The 20,108-nt window shown below is 45.8% G+C and overlaps 1 protein-coding gene across 1 annotated transcript in view; it reads left to right on the top strand.

The window, feature by feature from the left end:
• Nucleotides 1-20,108, top strand: part of DOCK2 (dedicator of cytokinesis 2) — a 448,493-nt gene that overhangs the window by 32,536 nt on the left and 395,849 nt on the right. Inside the window, exons 9-13 of the mRNA XM_052659358.1 lie at nt 9,683-9,818; nt 12,130-12,205; nt 13,162-13,238; nt 13,832-13,957; nt 15,160-15,284. Coding sequence (XP_052515318.1) covers nt 9,683-9,818; nt 12,130-12,205; nt 13,162-13,238; nt 13,832-13,957; nt 15,160-15,284 — 540 coding nt within the window. The remainder of the gene's footprint in view (nt 1-9,682; nt 9,819-12,129; nt 12,206-13,161; nt 13,239-13,831; nt 13,958-15,159; nt 15,285-20,108) is intronic.

Genomic DNA, 20,108 nt, shown 5'->3' on the forward strand with positions numbered 1-20,108 from the left:
TGGAAAGAAGGAGATAAGGGTTATCATTTTTTGCAGAAACCCGCTCTTGCCCTATTTCCACCCAGGTGTGTTCAGAGTATGATCTTAAAGTATCCAAGAATATTGGTGTTTCCTGCGAGTGTCTTTGGGGAGAAGAGCATCTATGAGAGCTTTCACTGTGTGGCATGTGGGAAAGGGAGATTACGGAGGAGGAGCTGGGGAGAGGTCTGGGCATCGATCAAACCCACGGGTTTGGTCCAGGAGTGACCAACATGCTGGATTAACCTAACTTGCTCCACAATAATTCTCCAGTTACAGCCCATTAAGTTCTATGTCTTATGTTGTGTTGCAATTAGATTGGAGCACAGCTGATTTATTTTGTTTGTTAGTTCCTGAAAAATGGGCCAGAGGCCTGGAATAAGATCATAGATCCTAATTGCTCAGACAAAAGTTTTCTTGGCATATATAAATGTGCCTCAGTGCTCTTTATCTATTATTAGTTAGAAGGAGGGGCCTATTTATTTTCTTGATAAATAGGAGAATCTCATGGAGCTTCCTGATTAAACCAGGAGACAGATGTTTCACAAGAAGGAGAGAGACAGGGAATCAATCAGTGGTTCATTTTGCAGAGAACCAATTCATGATGTAAAGATGCAGGAAAGGGCATTGGTAAGTTTGTGTCACTCAGTAGTAATGAGACTGTGATCCTGCCTCAGTGGAATTCTGCCGGTGCCTCTACCTCTTCTTCCCACAGCAGATGAACTTGAGAACCTCGGTTGACTGGCTTAACTGCTGATACTTCCCTCTCTTGAAATGATGGGAGTCTTCATTTCAGGGCAGGAAAGGTCATGGCGCTCTAGCTTCTTCTATTGATTCAAGTGCTGCCAGTGAGCACCTGCAGTGTGCAAGCTCTGAGCTGGGTGCTGAGGATACAGCAGCAGGCAAACTGGTGGCTCCTGGCTCAGGGTGTGATGGGGAGGTTCAGAAAGTGATTCAATAAGTAAATAAACAAGAGAGATGTCAGGAGGCCATCCATGCAATGCAGATAATTAAAGCTGGCTGATGTGATGGCGTTTGACTGGGATTTATGTCCAGTTGGAAATTGAGATGATGTTTAAGTTAGGGATGAGATATGACTCGGCAGGCATGTGCCTTGGTGGCCTCATTTCTCTTGTCTCTGGATGTCAGCTCTTCCTAGTTTCTTCTTTGGGGGTAGAGCCCAAGGAACTGGCACATGGGGTGGGCAAATGCTGGATTTCCCTTCCATCTGCTTCATGAGCGTTCACCCTCTGGTTCTGTAAGAGGAAAGGAGCCTATACACAAGGTTCCCCAGATGTTCCCCAGCTGAGGGGTTGCTGCTCTCACACGCAGGACAAGACTGGATGGTAATATGAGCACTAGTGTGTTAGTTGCTCAGTTGTATCTGACTGTCTGCAACCCCATGGACTGTGACCCGCCAGGCTCCTCTGTCCGTGGGATGCTCCAGGCAAGAGTACCGCAGTGGGTAGCCACTCCCTTCTCCAGGGGATCTTCCCAACCCAGGGACTGAACCGAGGTCTCCTGCACTGCAGGCGGATTCGTCACTGTCTGAACCACCAGGGAGGCCCTAAAGGAGCGAGAATGAATGACTGAATCAGGTAGCGTGTGTTTCATGGTTTCTTGTCCTGCCTCAGTTTCCCCAAATGTCTGAGATTTGTGAGGCCAAAGTAAGAGTGATTGGCAGAGGTTGAAGAGGTTGAAGCCTGCTTCTGAACTTGCTTGCTTTTATATATCCTCCAGGGAATGACTTGTGTTCAAGCATTTTTACTTGTTTTTATAGCAGTAAGATTCCTTAATACCAAGGGTCTCCGATGAGACAGATCTTAAAGATCTGATTCTTTTTTTGAGCAAGTGAAATTTTTTCTCACGGAAAAGGGGTAAAAAGGGAGCTTACCTAGGAGACTGATATGATTATCTAGTGTATTAATTTTCTAGGGCTGCTGTTACAAAGTACCACAGGTGGGGTGGCTTCAGTCAGTTTGTTCAGTCGGTGAGTCATGACCAACTCTTTGAGACCCCATGGACTGCAGCATGCCAGGCTTCTCTGTCCATCCCTGAGTTTACTCAAACTCATGTACATTGAGTCGATGATACCATCCAACCATCTCACCCTCTGTCGCCCCCTTTTCATCTCACCCTCTGTTTTTCCCAGCATCAGGGTCTTCTCAGATGAGTCAGTTCTTCACATCAGGTGGCCAAAGTATTGGAATTGCCCCTTCAGCATCAGTCTTTCCAATGAATATTCAGGACTGATTTCCTTTCGGATGGACTGGTTGGATCTCCTTGCAGTCCAAGGGACTCTCAAGAGTCTTCTCCAACACCACGGTTCAAAAGCATCAATTCTTCGGTGCTCAGCTTTTTTAATGGTCCAACTCTCACATCTATACGTAACTACTGGAAAAACCATAGCTTTGACTAGATGAACCTTTGTCGGCAAAGTAATGTCTCTGCTTTTTAATAGGCTGTCTAGGTCGATCATAACTTTTCTTCCAAGGAGCAAGTGTCTTTTAATTTCATGGCTGCAGCTACCATTTGCAGTGATTTTGGAGCCCCTCAAAATAAAGTCTCTCACTGTTTCCATTGTTTCCCCATCTGTTTGCCATGAAGTGATGGCACAAGATGCCATGATCTTAGTTTTCTAAATGTTGAGCTTTAAGCCAACTTTTTCACTCTCCTCTTTCACTTTCATCAAGAGGCTCTTTAATTCTTCCCTTTCTGCCGTAAAGGTGGCATCATCTGCATATCTGAGGTTATTGATACTTCTCCCAGCAATCTTGATTCCAGCTTGTGCTTCTTCTAGCCCAGCGTTTCTCATGATGTACTCTGCATATAAGTTAAATAAGCAGGGTTGACAATATACAGCCTTGACATACTCCTTTCCTGGTTTGGAACCAGTCTGTTGTTCCATGTGCAGTTCTAACTCTTGCTTCCTGACCTGCATACAGATTTCTCAGGAGGCAGTTCAGGTGGTCTGGTATTCCCATCTCTTTCAGAATTCTCCACAGTTTGTTGTGACCCACACAGTCAAAGGCTTTGGCATAGTCAATAAACCAGAAGTAGATGTTTTTCTGAAATTTTCTTGCTTTTTCTATGATCCAGTGGATGTTGGCAATTTGATCTCTGGTTCATCTGCCTTTTCTAAATCCACCTTGAACATCTGAAAGCTATGGTTCATGTACTGTTGAAGCCTGGCTTAGAGAATTTTGAGCATTACTTTACTAGCATGTGAGATGAGTGCAATTGTGTGGTAGTTTGAACATTCTTTGGCATTGCTTTTCTTTGGGATTGGGATGAAAATTGTCCTTTTCCAATCCTGTGGCCACTGCTGAGTTTTCCAAATTTGCTGACATATTGAGTGCAGCACTTTCACAGCATCATCTTCTAGGATTTGAAATAGCTCAACTGGAATTCCATCACCTCCACTAGCTTTGTTCGTAGTGATGCTTCCTAAGGCCCACTTGACTTTGCATTCCAAAATGTCTGGCTCTAGGTGAGTGATCACACCATTGTGATTATCTGGGTCATGAAGATCTTTTTTGTATAGTTCTTCTGTGTATTCTTGCCACCTCTTCTTAATATCTTCTGCTTCTGTTAGGTCCTTTATTGTGCCCATCTTTGCATGAAAAGTTACCTTAGTATCTCTGATTTTCTTGATGAGATCTCTAGTCTTTCCCGTTCTTTTGTTTTCCTCTATTTCTTTGCATTGATCGCTGAGGAAGGCTTTCTTATCTCTCCTTGCTATTCTTTGGAACTCTGCATTCAAATGGGTATATCTTTCCTTTTCTCTTTTGCCTTTTGCTTTTCTTCTTTTCTCAGCTATTTGTAAGGCCTCCTCAGAAAACCGTTTTGCCCTTTTGCATTTTTTTCTTGGGGATGGCCTTGGTCACTGCCTCCTGTACAATGTCACGAACCTTCGTCCATAGTTCATAAGGCACTCTGTCTATCAGATTTAATCTCTTGAATCTATTTGTCACTTCCACTGTATCATCAAAAGGGATTTGATTTAGGTCATACCTGAATGGTCTAGTGGTTTTCCCTGCTTTCCCTGCCAAGTCTGAATTTGGCAATAAGGAGTTCATGATGTGAGCCACAGTCAGCTCCTGGTCTTATTTTTGCTGACTGTATAGAGCTTCTCCATTTTTGGCTGCAAAGAATATATTCAGTCTGATTTGGGTATTGACCATCTGGTGATGTCCAGGTGTAGAGTCTTCTCTTGTGTTGTTGGAAGAGGGTGTTTGCTGTGACCAGTGCATTCTCTGGGCAGAACTCTATTAGCCTTTGCGCTGCTTCTTTCTGTACTTCAAAGCCAAATTTGCCTGTTACTCCAGGTATTTCTTGACTTCCTACTTTTGCATTTCAATTCCCTATAATGAGAAGGACATCTTTTTTGGGTGTGAGTTCTAGAAGGTCTTGTAGGTCTTCATAGAACCGTTCAACTTCAGCTTCTTCAGCGTTACTGGTTGGAGCATAGACTTGGATTACTGTGATAGTGAATTGTTTGCCTTGGGAATGAACAGAGATCATTCTGTCATTTTTGAGATTGTATCCAAGTACTGCATTTTGGAGTCTTTTATTGACTATGATGGCTACTCTATTTCTTCTAAAGGATTCTTGCTCCCTGTAGTAGATATAATGGTCATCTGAGTTAAATTCACCCATTCCAGTCCATTTTAGTTGGCTGATTCCTAAAAGGTCAATTTTCACTCTTGCCATCTCCTGTTTGACCACTTCCAATTTGCCTTGATTCATGGACCTAACATTCCAGGTTCCTAAAGAGCAATGCAATATTGCTCTTTACAGCATTGGACTTTACTTCTGTTACCAGTCACATCCACAGCTGGGTGTTGTTTTTGTTGAAACAATAAGAATTTAGTTTCTCGCAGTTTCAGTGCCTGGAATCCAAGACCTAGGTGTTGGCAGTGCCGGTTTCTTTGGAGGCTTCTCTCCTTGGCTTGCAGATGGCCACGTTCTCCTTGTGTGTTGTTCTTCTGTGCCTGTGTCCCAAGGTCCTTATAAGGACACCAGTCATATTGGATTAGTGCCTACCCTAATGACCTCATTTTAGCGTAATCACCTCTCTAACCCCCCTGTCTCCAAATGCAGTCATGTGCTGAGACGTGGGAGGTCAACATATGAGTTTGGTGGTGGGTGGGAGTGGGGTGGCATAATTTGTCCTGTAGCATTTAGGAAGGGACCTGTCAGGTGACAGGGATTCTGTGGCTCTGAAATGACTCTGAAAGATACCAACATAGATATTTCAAAATATAAAAAATTCCTCATGGGAGAGGAGAAGTAATTAGGGATGGAGATCATTATGAGGGAAACAGGACCTGAGCTTTTAAGAATGGAAAGGATGTGGCTATATAGAGGAATAAGAGGTAATCTTTAGAGGCAGAGGTACAGACTGGGGGCTTATGAAGAAAGATCTAGAGTTGAAAGTGAGCATTGTGTGTTTGTGGAGTGATAAAGAAATCTTTGTACAAAAATAGAGTACTTGCATGCAGAGAATAGTGGGGAATCAGTGGGATAGGAGAGCTGGAAATATATTATGTCTAGGACCTTTCACATCAGCTGGGGAAAATTAACACTAACAGGGTAAGAATAGGGAGCTATTACCATTGCAGGGGGGAGAGAAATGAAATCATGAACATGGCGTCTAAAGATGAGTTTCAGGGGGATTTCAGGGTGAGTTGGAGGAAGGCGTCAGACAGGCCAGAGAAGAGGCTGTCCCACTGGAAAATTAACACTAACAGGGTAAGAATAGGGAGCTATTACCGTTGTAGGGGGGAGAGAAATGAAATCATGAACATGGCTTCTAAAGATGAGTTTCGGGGATTTTAGGGTGAGTTGGAGGAAGGCGTCACACAAGCCAGAGAAGAAGCTGTCCCACTGGAAAATTAACACTAACAGGGTAAGAATAGGGAGCTATTACCGTTGTAGGGGGGAGAGAAATGAAATCATGAACGTGGCTTCTAAAGATGAGTTTCAGGGGGGTTTCAGGGTGAGTTGGAGGAAGGCGTCACACAGGCCAGAGAAGAAGCTGTCCCACTGGAAAATTAACACTAACAGGGTAAGAATAGGGAGCTATTACCGTTGTAGAGGGGAGAGAAATGAAATCATGAACATGGCTTCTAAAGATGAGTTTCAGGGGGATTTCGGGGTGAGTTGGAGGAAGGCATCAGACAGGCCAGAGAAGAGGCTGTCCCGCTGGCTGGCTGTGAGATGATTAACAGCTCTCACTCAGTTGCCTACTGAGCAAGGCAAGAAACGCAAATGAGGGGAGGGGCTTCCGTGGTTAGAAAGCCCCCTCTCCCCAATGTTCTCAGTTTCCCTCCCATTGGGAGACTTGGGAGAATCTATTCTTCCAGCTGTGAGAGGCTAGACCTTGTATCAGTGAAGGGTTTTCCAGGGAAATGAAACCAATAAGATATATAAATACATAGATTTATTTTAAGAATTTGGCTCATGTGACTGTGAGGGGCTCACAGATCTGAAATTGGGAGGGCTGGACAGTAGTCTGAAAACTTGGGGAGGGTTTATACATTGCAGTGGCTTGAGGCAGACTTCCTTCTTCTCTAGGAAACCTCAGGTTTTGCTCTTAAGACCTTCAGCTGATTAGATGAGGCCCACTTACATCATGGAAGGAAATGCCCTTTACTTAAAGTCAACTGATTTTAGATACTAATCAGACCCACAAAATGCATCATAGATACATCCAGTCTGTTTGACCAAGCAGCTAGGCAGCATAGCCTATCCGTGTTGACACACAAAGTGTAACTGTGACAGCCCCCAAGCAGGAAGTGTGCACCATGTTGAGGCCATGTCTTATTTCCCGACACTCTATACCTGTCCCTCTTTCTCCCACACCACCTATAGTGAGAAGCTGGGGATGGCTGCTTTACCAGGCCCTGGCCCGGATGTCAGCAGACAGGTTGTTCCCAGTGTGTATGCCTGCATGAAAATTAACTTCTAAGAGAAGTAACCCTTCTCTGGTAAGGCCAGAACCAGGAATCTCTGCTCTGATGCCAACAATGTGCCTCAACATTCCTTCTCCAGCTGAATCTTATCTGGCAGAGGGTCTCAGGAACACTGAAGCTTTTAGAGTTGAACAGGGCACTGGAATGCTGGGGTGGTCCAGGTGGGTTTCCCTCCTGTGCACCTTTGGATGGTAAAAGAAATGCATTGTGGCGTTTAGATTTTTACTGTCATTATTCTGAATTATTTTTCGTGTAGACTCCCTATCTCCTCCTCTTTGATTTGATTTGGTGGGCATTTATCCTGTTCCTTTACCTGCTGGGTATTTCTATGCCTTTTCATCTTGTTTAGATTGCTCTGTTTGGGGTGGCCTTTCTGTATTCTGGCAGTATGTGGTTCCTCTTTATTGTGGAGGTTCCTCCCTGTGGGTGGGGTTGGACGAGTAGCTTGTCAAGGTTTCCCGGTTAGGGAAGCTTGCATCAGTGTTCTGGTGGGTGGAGCTGGATTTCTTCTCTCTGGAGTGCAATAAAGTGTCCGGTAGCGAGTTTTGAGATGTCTGTGGGTTTGGTGTGACTTTGGGCAGCCTGTATATTGAAGCTCAGGGCTATGTTCCTGTGTTGCTGGAGAATTTATGTGGTATGTCTTGCTCTGGAACTTGTTGGCTCTTGAGTGGAGCTTGGTTTCAGTGTAGGTATGCAGGCTTTTGGATGAGTTCCTATCAGTTAATGTTGCCTGGAGTCAGGAGTTCTCTGCTGTTCTCAGGTTTTGGACTTAGCCTCCTGCCTCTGGTTTTCAGTCTTATTCTTACAGTAGCCTCAAGACTTCTCCATCCATACAGCACCGATGATAAAACATCTAGGTTCATGGAGAAACACTGTGGCGTTTAGATTGATGGACTTTGGGGTCAGAGTGACCAGACAGTGTCTCTAAGGACTAAGGTCATGTCCTGGGGGAAGACCTTTATCTCCCTTGTGTCTTGGTTTCCTCGTATGTTGAACTGGGCTACAGTAATAGTATTGGGCTTTCCTCGTGGCTCAGTGGTAAAGAATCCGTCTGCCAATATAGGAGATGTGGGTTGGATCCCTGGGTCGGGAAGATCCCCTGGAGGAGGAAATGGCAACCCACTTCAGTATTCTTGCCGGGAGAATCCCATGAACAGAGGAGCCTGGTGGGCTACAGTCAGTGGGGGTCACAAACGGTTGGACAGGACTGAGCATCTAAACAACACATAGTATTAATGATAGAACTTTGGAGAGTTGTGAAGACTCAAAGAAGGCAATGATGTGTGAGCCACTTCTCACAGTGTTTGAGACATCAGTGTGTTCACAGCTGCTATGTTCCTCCTTCTGAGCACACAAGTCAGTACACTTCTCTGCCCTCCTTGCAGTTAGGTATGGCCATGGCCCTTGTTTTGGCCAGTGAAACGGGAGTGGAAGTGATATGCCTCTCTTCTGGGTGGAAGTTTTAAGAGCCAGTAAATGTCTTGCCGCATTCCCTTCCTCTGCTCTGGGGATAGTAGATAGACCTATTGTGAAAGATAGGTCATCCTTCAGCCAGCAGCCCAGAGTGAGTGAGTGCATGGAGTCCTGCCTATCTGCTCTGGACCTGTAGCCTGAGCTGGAGTCAACTCTTGGTGTTAGAAGCCCTGGGATCTTGGGGTTGTTTGATGCCTGGCTGATTTCCATACATTAAGTGAAGTAAAGTGAAAGTTGCTCAGTCATGTGTCCGACTCTTTGTGTGTGATCCCGTGGGCTATATAGTCCATGGAATTCTCTTGGCCATAATACTGCAGTGGGTAACCTTTCCCTTCTCCAGGGGATCTTCCCAACCCACGGATCAGACCAGGTCTCCCGCACTGCAGGCAGATTCTTTACCACCTGAGCCACCAGGGAAGCCCAGGAGTACTGGAGCAGGTAGCCTGTCCCTTCTCCAGTGGATCTTCCCGACCCAGGAGTCAAACCAGGGCCTCCTGCATTGCAGGCAGATTCTTTACCAACTGAGCTATCAGGCAACATTAGGTGCTCAGTAAATGGTAGTTGTTTGGGCTTCCTGGGTGACTCAGTGGTAAAGAATTTGCCTGCCAGGGCAGGAGATGTGGGTTCGATCCCTGGCTCAGAAAGATCCTCTGGGGAAGGGAATGGCAACCCACTCCAGTATTCTTGCCTGGAGAATCCCATGGACAGAGCGGCCTTTTGGGCTACAGTCTGTGGGGCTGCGAAGAGTCAGACTCGATGGAGCAGCTGAGCACACATGCAGATAGTAATTGTTAGGGTTTCCCTTCTCCCTTTTGCCTTTTCCCTCAGAGACGCTGAGCAGTGACCAGACGGATGAAGTCATTTGTAGCAAATGCTATTTTTGGATCCATCCACTGGCATATAGGAACTCCTGTCTGTATAGCTGACATCGCACCTCTATCCTTCTTTTCTCATCAATTTGAAGTGGAAGAATCAGGACTGAACACCAGAGTCCTGTCACCCCGTTTCTTTTCCAAAACTCACCTTTCTTATGTGTGAAATGGATGTGATAGCTTGGTTTTCCACATTTTCCAGGACTAGTTGTATAATGCAATTATGTCACGTATACTAAGTGCTAAACATAGCCCCCTCCCTGAATTCTCTATTACTAGGTTTTCTTTTCTACTTTTTGTGCATCAGACACAATATGTAACTATTCCCTTCTTGCCCTGCAGGATCTTGGAAACAAAGACCTCAACAGGGACAAAATTTACTTAATTTGTCAAATAGTCCGAGTTGGGAAGATGGATCTTAAGGACACGAACACAAAGAAGTGCACGCAGGGACTGAGGCGGCCCTTCGGGGTGGCAGGTAAGGGCACGCACACAGCACCTCCCATTCCTGGAGTGCACGTCCTAGGTGACTGCGCTTCAAAGACTTTTTCTTTCGCTCTCCTCCTTGCCCTCCCTTGCTCAAAAACCTATGCCAGGCAGCCCCTAATACTTAAATTTCTTGAGATTAAATCAAAGTAATTGATGACTAAGTGCAGATTTATGACGAAGATGGTGAATAATGAAATCCCTGCATCTGGGGCAGAGCACTGGGACCGCGGAGCCGTCTGAGCCGTTGGCACCTTTGCTCCCAAGCACGGTGGAAAAGAAAGAACAATACAGGCAGGATCTAATTATGAGGACCAAATCATCCTTTAAGAAAATTACCCAGGACAGGAAGTGCAGTTACACAGAATGAGTCACCCGCTACACAGCTCAATTCCAGGTTGGACCCCTGGCACAGCCGAGTGAGGCTGCTTGAGATAAACATCACCTCTGCATTTCTCTCCAAGCCTCAGCTCTCCTGGGAGTTTCCAAGACTTCATTATGCTTGTCCCACTTTTATGGGTTTTGTTATATTTGACTTTCACTTGCTTTATTATTTACCTAATATATTTTCTTTTAATTAACTCACTTTATTTAAGCTAAAGTACATTATTTTTTTCTTAAAAGACAATTTAGACACACACACACAAAAGGAAATAGCAGTTCTGTATGCCAGTTTTACTTCTTTTGGTTAAAATATAACATTTTAGTTGTGTACCGTTTATAATCCCTGTATGCCATATCTAAACCCAATGTCTCAGATTTCTCCTGAGGACACCCAGATCTTCTGTCATGACAAATCAGCTTGTTCTCCAACAGGTCCCCTGGCACTTCTTGCCAAGTGGCAGAATGGGAGAAATGAGCTTATCCTGAGCTAACCGGTGTTTAAACTGGCATTATTGCCAGCTAGCTAGATAGGTGATCTTGGACGAGCATTTTCCCCAAGGCCTTAGTTTCCTTGTCTGCAAAATGAGGGACTTGGACCTGGTGGATCCACAACCTGCTCTAAATGCTCTGTTTCTGTATGAGGGACACTGCTGACCTCACCACGTACCTGTTAAAGCAGCGAGGGCCTTACTGCAAAGTGTGTCTTTGTCTCCAGCTGTCACTGGCTTTCTCTTCTGGTTTCTAGTGACAGCAATCTGGTGTAAATGAAAGATTTAGGGATAGATTGCTTGAGGCATTGCTGGATCCAGGAATCAAATGAATTTTCATCTCTCTATCTCTCAGCTCCTGTGTCCTTTTGCTGACTTATTCTGAAGATGACTGTCCCATGAGTTGGCTAGCTCTTCCGAGTTTGCATCCTACCTGCTTAGCAGTCCAGGGGAAAGACAGTACTTCTTTTCCATTAGTTTCAGGTGAAGCTCCAAGAGCTAAAATATATGCCATTTGCTCATCCGCAAAGTACTTATTCTGGGCAGGGGGATTTGGTTCCCTGATCCCCCAGGATATAACTCTGGAGCCAGAGGGAGATTGTGCTACCCAAATATAGCTCACTGAGAATAGGTGAGGGGAGTGTCTGTTTATCAGAAAGAATGGATGCTGATCAGTTCACATAACAGTTTTCCCTCTTTCTCTCAGCTCCCTAACTCCTCTTTTGAGCTAGATACAGTCACCAGTTGATCATTACCTGGGCAGTTTTAATGGCTCTCCGATGGGGGCCTGGAGTGTTTGAGGAATTTCTTGTTGCTAGGATTTTGGCCCTATTTGGCTAGCAAGTTTCAGTGCTCCTCCCCCTGCCCCCATTTCTATAATCCCTGCTCTGGGGCAAGAGTTCTTTACCTTGGTTTTATGGGTCTTCAGTAGCTCATTTAAGGAGAAGTTTCAGAAGATCCAGGATCCTTCTGGAAATGTAGGGTTCAAGGATCCCCAGATATGTGTCTGTGAATATGAGCCCATTTGTAAAAGAGGGTGATTAGCTCTTTAGACCCTACCGGGAGTCACTGTGCTTGGGTTTTGTCAGTATAGTAGGCCTCTAAAAGGAATGTCACTGTGCTTGGGTTTTGCCAGTATAGTAGACCTCTAATAGGAATATGTCAGAAGTAAACCTGACTGCGTAGTTCCATGGACGCGGCTCTGACTCTTCCCCTCAGCCTCTGCTAAGCCCCTGGCTCTTAAACGTTTCTCTGGCTGCCCTCCTCCCAGCCTGGCTTACCCACAGGTGTTTGCCAGGTGGCCGATGCTGGCTTTCCTGCCTTTTTAAGCTTTCCTGTCCCAGCTCCGTGCCCTACGATCTCATCCCGTTGTCATCCCTTCCTGGGAGCAGGAGGGCTTAAGCCATGAAGTCGTTTCTCTTCTTTTTCTAGTTATGGATATAACAGACATCATCAAGGGGAAAGCAGAAAGTGATGAGGAAAAGCAGCACTTCATTCCTTTTCACCCGTGAGTGATTTCCCATTACTTTCTATTCTCTGAAACCACATTTTTCCTGATTGAGGGCCACTCAGAAGCAGGATGAACTGGTTCCCTGAGTGGATAACAGCCAGTTAGGGCCTTCCAAGAGGAAAGGGCAAGAATGATGGTCTCAGTGCCTAGGCATTCAAAACCATCCAGCTTTTGACCTGTTCGTTCATCAGGTGTTATTTATTTAACAAGCTTTGATTGAAAGCTGGCAGAGAGCTGGGCATTGTGCTAGGCATAGAGCATGAGGTGGTAAACAAGACCAACATGGCTGTTTTCATGAAGCTTATATTTAGGTGGGGGATTAAATGGGTAGGTAATAACAGATCAGTGCTTCAAGTACAAATATGACCGGGACCGTGAAGCTGCGACGCAGCAGCGTATCAGGAGCATATAACAGGGAGTCGGGCCCTAGTTCTCTTGGGCACACATACCCATGACTTTAAAGGAGGGCAGTGAGGAAGGTAAACATCCTTGCTTGATCTAAAAAAGCTTGAGAGAGTAAGACCCCAAGCTTGGGAACATTGTCCTCATTTGTTTAAGGAGGATTTTTTTTTTTTTTTAAACAGATAATGCCCAGTGACTTGGATTTAGCCTGTGATTAGGACTTAGCATGAGCAGCCAGACCTTTGCCACCTTGCTGAGTAGATACTCACTTTGAGGGCTTGGGGATCCTTTCTTTTTAAGAATCTTCCTAGGAATACAAATGGCCTCCACTTGTAGCCTAGGTATTCTCCAAGTTTCAGAGCCATATTGCTTTGTGAAAGAGAGAGATGTGCTTCTTGATGGCAGGTACACTCTGAGCTGACATGGGCAGGCTCCCTTTTCATCTAAGGTGTGCAGAGGGGCTGGGCCACTTTCTGGAGCCCCTGAGGTTACAAGGGAGGGAATCTATAAGGGTACCATGCAAGCATTTTGTGCTCTCTTTTCCTGTCTAGGGTAACAGCTGAGAATGACTTCCTGCACAGCCTGCTGGGCAAAGTCACAGCCTCCAAGGGGGACAGCGGAGGGCAAGGTACAGTGCCTGCTGGCCAAGCAGGCTGGACCTGACTTCAGCTTGGGCTCTCCCTTGGTTCTATAGCAACCAGCTCAAACCTCTAGACTCTGGGAGACATAACCGTCCTTCCAGACAGGCCATTATGAAGAGTGGGATCTTGTGATCTACAGAGATGGAAATCTCTACCTGAGAAATAGAAGGGAGACATGTCCTTGTGTTGGAAGGGAGAGAGGAACTGGTGTATCCTGACTCTTTCCTATGTGTCAGGCACTGTGAAATGTTTCCTTGTTTGCTTCCCTCCTTCCCACAGTCCTATAAGATAGATGGGATCAAGCCTACTTTACACAGGTTGGGTTTAGAGGGGTGTGATGAAGTGACAGAAGCTGGTCCTGCTAGAAGTAACTGGTGGGATTCAAATCAGAGGTGTCTCACTCCAGAGCTCTTGGCATCCCAACTTCTGGCCTCCCGCAGGGCTGGGTGACTGCGTCTGTGGCTACGTGTCTCTGCTTCCACGATCTTCTCCGGAGAGAGAACGAGGGGCGAGACCATGGGAGGGAGAGGCTGGGAGAGCCCCTTGAAGTTGGCTCTTCATTTTGAGTGCTCCCTTCCAGGCCTCTGGGTGACCATGAAGATGCTCGTGGGCGACATCGTTCAGATCCGCAAGGACTACCCACACCTCGTGGACAGGACGACCGTGGTGGCCAGGAAGCTGGGGTTCCCGGAAATCATCATGCCAGGTTCTCGTCCCCCGGGAGGGGTTGGCGGTGGCCCAGCTGCTCTGACCCATTTTCTTTTTCAGCAGCCAGCTCCTTTCTTTTCTACTGCTTTTCTCTCTTTCTTTCCCTGACGGTAACTGCTGAAAACAGCTGTATATCCAAAACTACATGTATTTACATAATAAGCATAAACACATGAATATATACACATGCACTTCCCCTCACAAACGGAATCACGCTTTAGACACTTTCTGTCCCATTACTTGCCATTCTCTGTGCACTGTTCTGTGACTGACTTATCACGTAAGAATTTACCATGGACATCCACTTCACTTCATGTGGAATAGTTTCGCTCTTTATGGGGGTGAATATGGTCATTCTCTTAAATTGTTAAGCGGTTTTTTATTACAGAAATAGTCCACACTTGTCGTAAAGTGTCCAATAACATGAAAAAGGGATGCAACGAAACAGTGAAAGCTCTCTTAAATCTTTGTCTCCAAAAGTAACCACAACGATATATAGTTTCCAAATGTGTATGTAAAAAAAAAAAAAAGTGAATGAGATTCTATACTAATACTCTTTTGAAACTTGCCTGTTGCCTTAAACTTGAGCCCAGTGCTTGTGCCCGTGACCAGTCTCACTGACTAAGCCCTTCTTCCCGCAGCTGAGTCGTGCTCCACTGCAGTCACAGGTTATGTACGCCTACCTTTACTAAGGCATCAGCTCCTGTGCGCTCCCTGCGGGGTTTTCAGCTATCACCACCCGCTCAACTCCTGAAGACCCTCGCTACCTTGTCCCTGGCCCTGTCCGTGTTACTTGGACGCATTCTGTCTCCTTCTGCACAGTAAAAGACTCATGGAGAGAACTGTCAGTGGTGGTTATTCATGCACCAAGATCAATCCAACTGAAGCTTTACTTTGCCTTCCCAGAAGGTGTCACTAGAGGATGAAACTTAAGTGATTTTTAATGGAGAGAAAAACATGCCCAATTGTGACCACCTCCCCTTTTGCAGCTAGTTTCCTACTGTTCCTCCATCCTCTTGTCACCTTCTGCTCCTGTCTCCCTGATGAAGTAAAAATGCTTTTCCAAGTAGTTCTGATTTTAGTATCATTAACAGACGTCAAGGTGGGGCACTTCCGCCAATCCCCCACTCCCTGCGCCCTCTGGTTGACGTCTCTCCCGCTGCACAGACTCCAACTCTTGTCTCTCTCCCTCTGCCTCAGGGGACGTCAGGAACGACATCTACATCACTCTCTTACAAGGCGACTTTGACAAGTACAACAAGACCACACAGAGGAACGTGGAAGTGATCATGTGTGTGTGTGCGGAGGACGGCAAGACGCTGCCTGTAAGGGACCCTGCTGTTGCCCTGGGTGACAGGGCCCTCCTTGGGCGCCTCTGCTCGTAAAGATTTGCCTTTTTCATTCTTGATCCTGCTCTCTAAGTGCCAGGTGCCTTCGGGGGGCGGTGCTGAGTAATGTGATACACACCTTATAGAGTTTGGCTGGCCCAGTAGCCCATAATAAGCCCTGGTGTGTTGTTATTTCTTTACAGCAAAGCAGTTGGCTTTTCAGTGTCTGTCCCTTTCCTTTCATGACCTCTTATTCCTTTCTTGCTTGGCCTTAGTTTATATGTTGGCTTTTTGCAGTCAAAATGTTGTTTTCATAGCAACCTGAGCTAGTTTATTCAGGGAAAATACATGGCAGGAAAAAGGAACAGTACAGAGCCTTGGGCTGGTGTGAAGACACAGAATGTCCTCAAAACAGACATTGCCGACACTTAATCTAACTCCCCAGTGCTCAGCCAGACATTCTGGTGGAAAGCCTTACCCGTAAATTGGTCTCCAGAGGGCGGGCAGAGTGTATTCAGGAATGCAAAGCATATTGCTATAAATATTTATACAGCATATGTCCTGTACAATATTTGTCATGTGTGTTTACATTTATTTACTTATATTTCCTTTAAGGTTGTCAGCAGCTGTGTCCAGTGTGTGGGATGGTTTTGCTTTTCAATTGCTCCTTTTAGAGTACTTAGCAGAAAATAAAATCGGCTCTCAGCGGAAGTTTCAGCATGGGCAGATGTTCCTCTTAGGCCGCTGTAGGTGATCAGATAGCACAGGAGATGGGGGTGTGAGTGCAGATGGGTGTTCTGCTTTAGCTTGGGGCCCTAGAGCTCAGGCAGAGTTTTCTACCCTCCACCTACGAATAGCTGGCATTCATCGAGGCATTGCTCTATGCCAGAGACTGTGATAAGTATCCCCTGGAGAGGGAAATGGCAACCCACTCCAGTATGCTTGCCTAGGAAATCCCATGGACAGAGCAGCCTGGTGGTCTACAGTCCATGGGGTCACAAAGAATCGCGTACAACTTAGCCAGTAAACAACAATGGCATGTGACAAGCATGATGCATTACTATTATTTCCCCCATTTTTACAGCGGGGGAAACTAAACCCTTGTCAAGTGAAATAACTTTCCCAGGGTATAGTGTTAGTATATGGCAGAGATGGGGTTTGATTTAACATTCTAGGCCCTCTTATTAAACGGGTTTCCCTGGTGGCTCAGTGGTAAAGAATTCTCCTGCCAATTCAGGAGACACAAGTTCAATCCCTGGGTTGGAAAGATCCCCTGGAGGAGAAAATGGCAACCCACTCCAGTAATCTTGCCTGGAGAATCCCAGAGGAGTCTGGTGGGCTACAGTCCATGGGGTCTCAAAGAGTCAGACATGACTGAGTGACTAACAGCAAACAACAAATAAGGCCTATAGATTAAAAGAAAAGTCTCCAATTTATTTATCAGTTTAAAAATTAGGCTAATAACCACTTCTGTCAAATTCTGGGAAGATTCATAATTATTTTTTAAATTTAAACATATCCTTACAATTGCCTTTTTATTGGGAAAGATTGGCTCCATTAATTAATAGTTGAGTAAAATCCAAGCATTTAAGTCATCCTCTTTTGGTTGGATTGCGAAACTTTTCTGAAAGATAAATAAGAAACACTTTGCTCAAAGAAACACAAAGGAAGAGCAGAGGGTTTTTATCTGAAAGGGAATTTGCACTTCACAAATATATAGACCATGCTTTGAAGTAATTTTTATCCAACTACCTGTTGGAGAACTCTAACCTCAGCTTCATTTTTTTAAAACACTGATCCACTTGCCTTCAGTGTTGCTGGAGGACAAATTAGAAGGAATAGTAATGGAAAAGCAGGCCCCTTATCTTGTTTCTAAAACATTTTAATCAATACTTCCACCTATGCTATCCTTTCAAGTCATATCCAACCAGGCTGAATAGATGCACTTATCAAAGATGAATATATGAGCAGATATTTTGGAGACTGAAATGGAGAGGCAACTGCAGGCACAGTGATAATTTATAGTTTCATCTATGAGGTAAGTTACGGGGGAGTTCAGTTGACTGACTATTGAAAATTGCTAAGGAAGCCTGTGGGAGGCCTTTCTTTCTTTACCTGCCGAAATAAAGTACAATATTACTGCCTAATTAAGTGTCAGACAGCACACTCAAACATTCCTGTTTGGCACTGGTGGGTTCCTGTGGGAACAGCCCCCTTTAGGGCCATCAATTTCTCTTCTTGATCCTCGGAGGAGCAAGGTCAGTGGATAGGGTATGTTAGATGTGTCCTTGGCTCATGTTGAGGTCTCAACGACCGTGCTCAGGAGGGCCTGTGGCAGAGAAGTTAACAGGGTGGGCTCTGGGATCAACCTGTCAGTATTCAAATCCCAGCGTTGCCTCCAATTAGCTCTGTGATCTTGGGCAAGTTTATGTATCTGTGAAAGAGGAAAAAAGGCTTCCCTGGTGGCACAGTCAGTGAAGAATCTGCCTGCAATGCAGGAGACCACTTGTAGCGCAGGAGACCCAAGTTCGATCCCTGGGTTGGCAAGATCTCCTGGAGAAGGAAATGGCAAGGCAGTGGCCAGTATTCTTGCCTGGAGAATCCCATGGACCAGAGGAGCCTGGCGGACTGCAGTCCAGGAGGTCACTAGAATCAGGCACAACTTAGCAACTAAACCATCACCAAAAGAGGAATAATAATCTGTTCCTCATGGGATTGCAGTTTATACAAAACGGTTATCTGTAAGGAAGCTTGTTGTTGTTTAGTCACCAGTCATGTCCAGCTCTTTGCAACCCCATGGACTCTAGCCCACCAGGCCCCTCTGTCTATGGGATTCTCCAGGCGAGAATACTGGAGTGGGTTGCCATTTCCTTCTCCAGGGGATCTTCCTGATCCAGGGATGGAACTTACATCTCCAGTATTCTAGGTAGGTTCTTTAGCACAGAGCCATCTGGGAAGCCTGCTGCTGCTGCCAGGTCACTTCAGATGTGTCCAGCTCTGTGCGACCCCATAGACGGCAGCCCACCAGGCTCCTCCATCCCTGGGATGCTCCAGGCAAGAACACTGGGGTGGATTGCCATTTCCTTCTCCAATGCGTGAAAGTGAAGTTGCTCAGTCGTGTCTGACTCTTAGCAACCCCATGGCCTGTAGTCTACCAGCTCCATGGGATTTTCCAGGCAAGAGTATTGGAGTGGGTTGTCATTTTCTGCTCCAATCCTGGGAAGCCTGGCAGGCAGTAAATACTCAATAACAGGAAGGAAGTAGGGTTTAGAGGCAGCAGTCCAACTGCAGGTTGAGGCCCTGGAAAGGACTTGAGGGGGTCAAATGGACAATCCAATGTAGATACCTGAAGCAGGCTTAAGTACAAATGCTTAGATGCTAGGCTGAGAAGCCTCTGCTCCTCTGAAACCAGCCAGTTTACTGGGGTGGAGGTGGGGCACAGGGGTCAGAGCTGTGCAGTGGTTAAGACACAACCTCAGGGGCCAGGCAGTCAGGCTGAAAGCCCGGCTCAGCCTGAATCCATGGGACAACCTTGAGCAAGTTACATAATCTCTCTATACCTAGGAGTCTGCCTGAAAATGAGACGAGCAGTGGAACCTTACTCTAGTGAATACCAGCTGAGGTAGTCTACGTAATAGGTGTTCACTGAAGTTCTCTATTAGCAGAAAGGTAGAGCCCTTATGGCAGAAAGTGAAGAAGAACTAAAGAGCTTCTTGATGAAAGTGAAAGAGGAGAGTGAAAAAGTTGGCTTAAAGCTCAATATTCAGGAAACTAAGATCATGGCATCCGGTCCCATCACTTCATGGCAAATAGATGGGGAAACAGTGGAAACAGTGTCAGACTTTATTTTTCTGGGCTCCAAAATCACTGCAGATGGTGATTGCAGCCATGAAATTAAAAGACACTTGCTCCTTGGAAGAAAAGTTATGACCAACCTAGACAGCATATTCAAAAGCAGAGACATCACTTCGTCAGCAAAGATCCATCTGGTCAAGGCTATGGTTTTTCCAGTGGTCATGTATGGATGTGAGAGTTGGACTGTGAAGAAAGCTGAGCACTGAAGAATTGATGTTTTGAACTGTGGTGTTGGAGAAGACTCTTGAGAGTCCCTTGGACTGCAAGGAGATCCAACCAGTCCATCCTAAAGAAGATCAGTCCTGTGTTTTCATTGGAAGGAATGATGTTGAAGCTGAAAGTCCAATACTTTGGCCACTTGTTGCGAAGAGCTGACTCATTGGAAAAGACCCTGATGCTGGGAAGGATTGAGAGCAGGAGGAGAAGGGGACGACAGAGGATGAGATGGTTGGATGGCATCACCGACTCAATGGACATGGGTTTGGGTGAACTCCGGGAGTTGGTGATGGACAGGGAAGCCTGGTGTGTTGTGGTTCGTGGGGTTGCAAAGAGTCGGACACGACCAAGCAACTGAACTGAACCGAGAGCCATCTCAGGCTTGATTACCGCCTTGTGGACACTAACTGGCATCTTCCCACGATAAGACTGACCTCGTCAGCCTAGAGTACTTTCAGACTCTCAAAGTGTGTTCAGGCCCCTGATGTCCTTTGTTCCTCAGGTGATTCCTATGAGGTAAACAGTGCTTGTGTTTGGAGTCTGATTTTTCCTCCCACTGCAGTGTGTCCACCAAGGCCAAGTTGGCATTAACTTTTCCAGGCTTTCTTCTACTGACCTGAAGCCAGTTAGGGGCTCTCATTGCTAACTGGGAGCCATGGGGATGGGCAGCGGGGAAAGTTATTGTCTAGGCTCACTGGAGACATTGATTCAGTGCAGTTCGGTTGCTCAGTCACATCCGACTCTTTGTGA

This window comes from Budorcas taxicolor, chromosome 20 (genome assembly GCF_023091745.1).
Source record: "Budorcas taxicolor isolate Tak-1 chromosome 20, Takin1.1, whole genome shotgun sequence".
NCBI classification, from domain to species: domain Eukaryota; kingdom Metazoa; phylum Chordata; class Mammalia; order Artiodactyla; family Bovidae; genus Budorcas; species Budorcas taxicolor.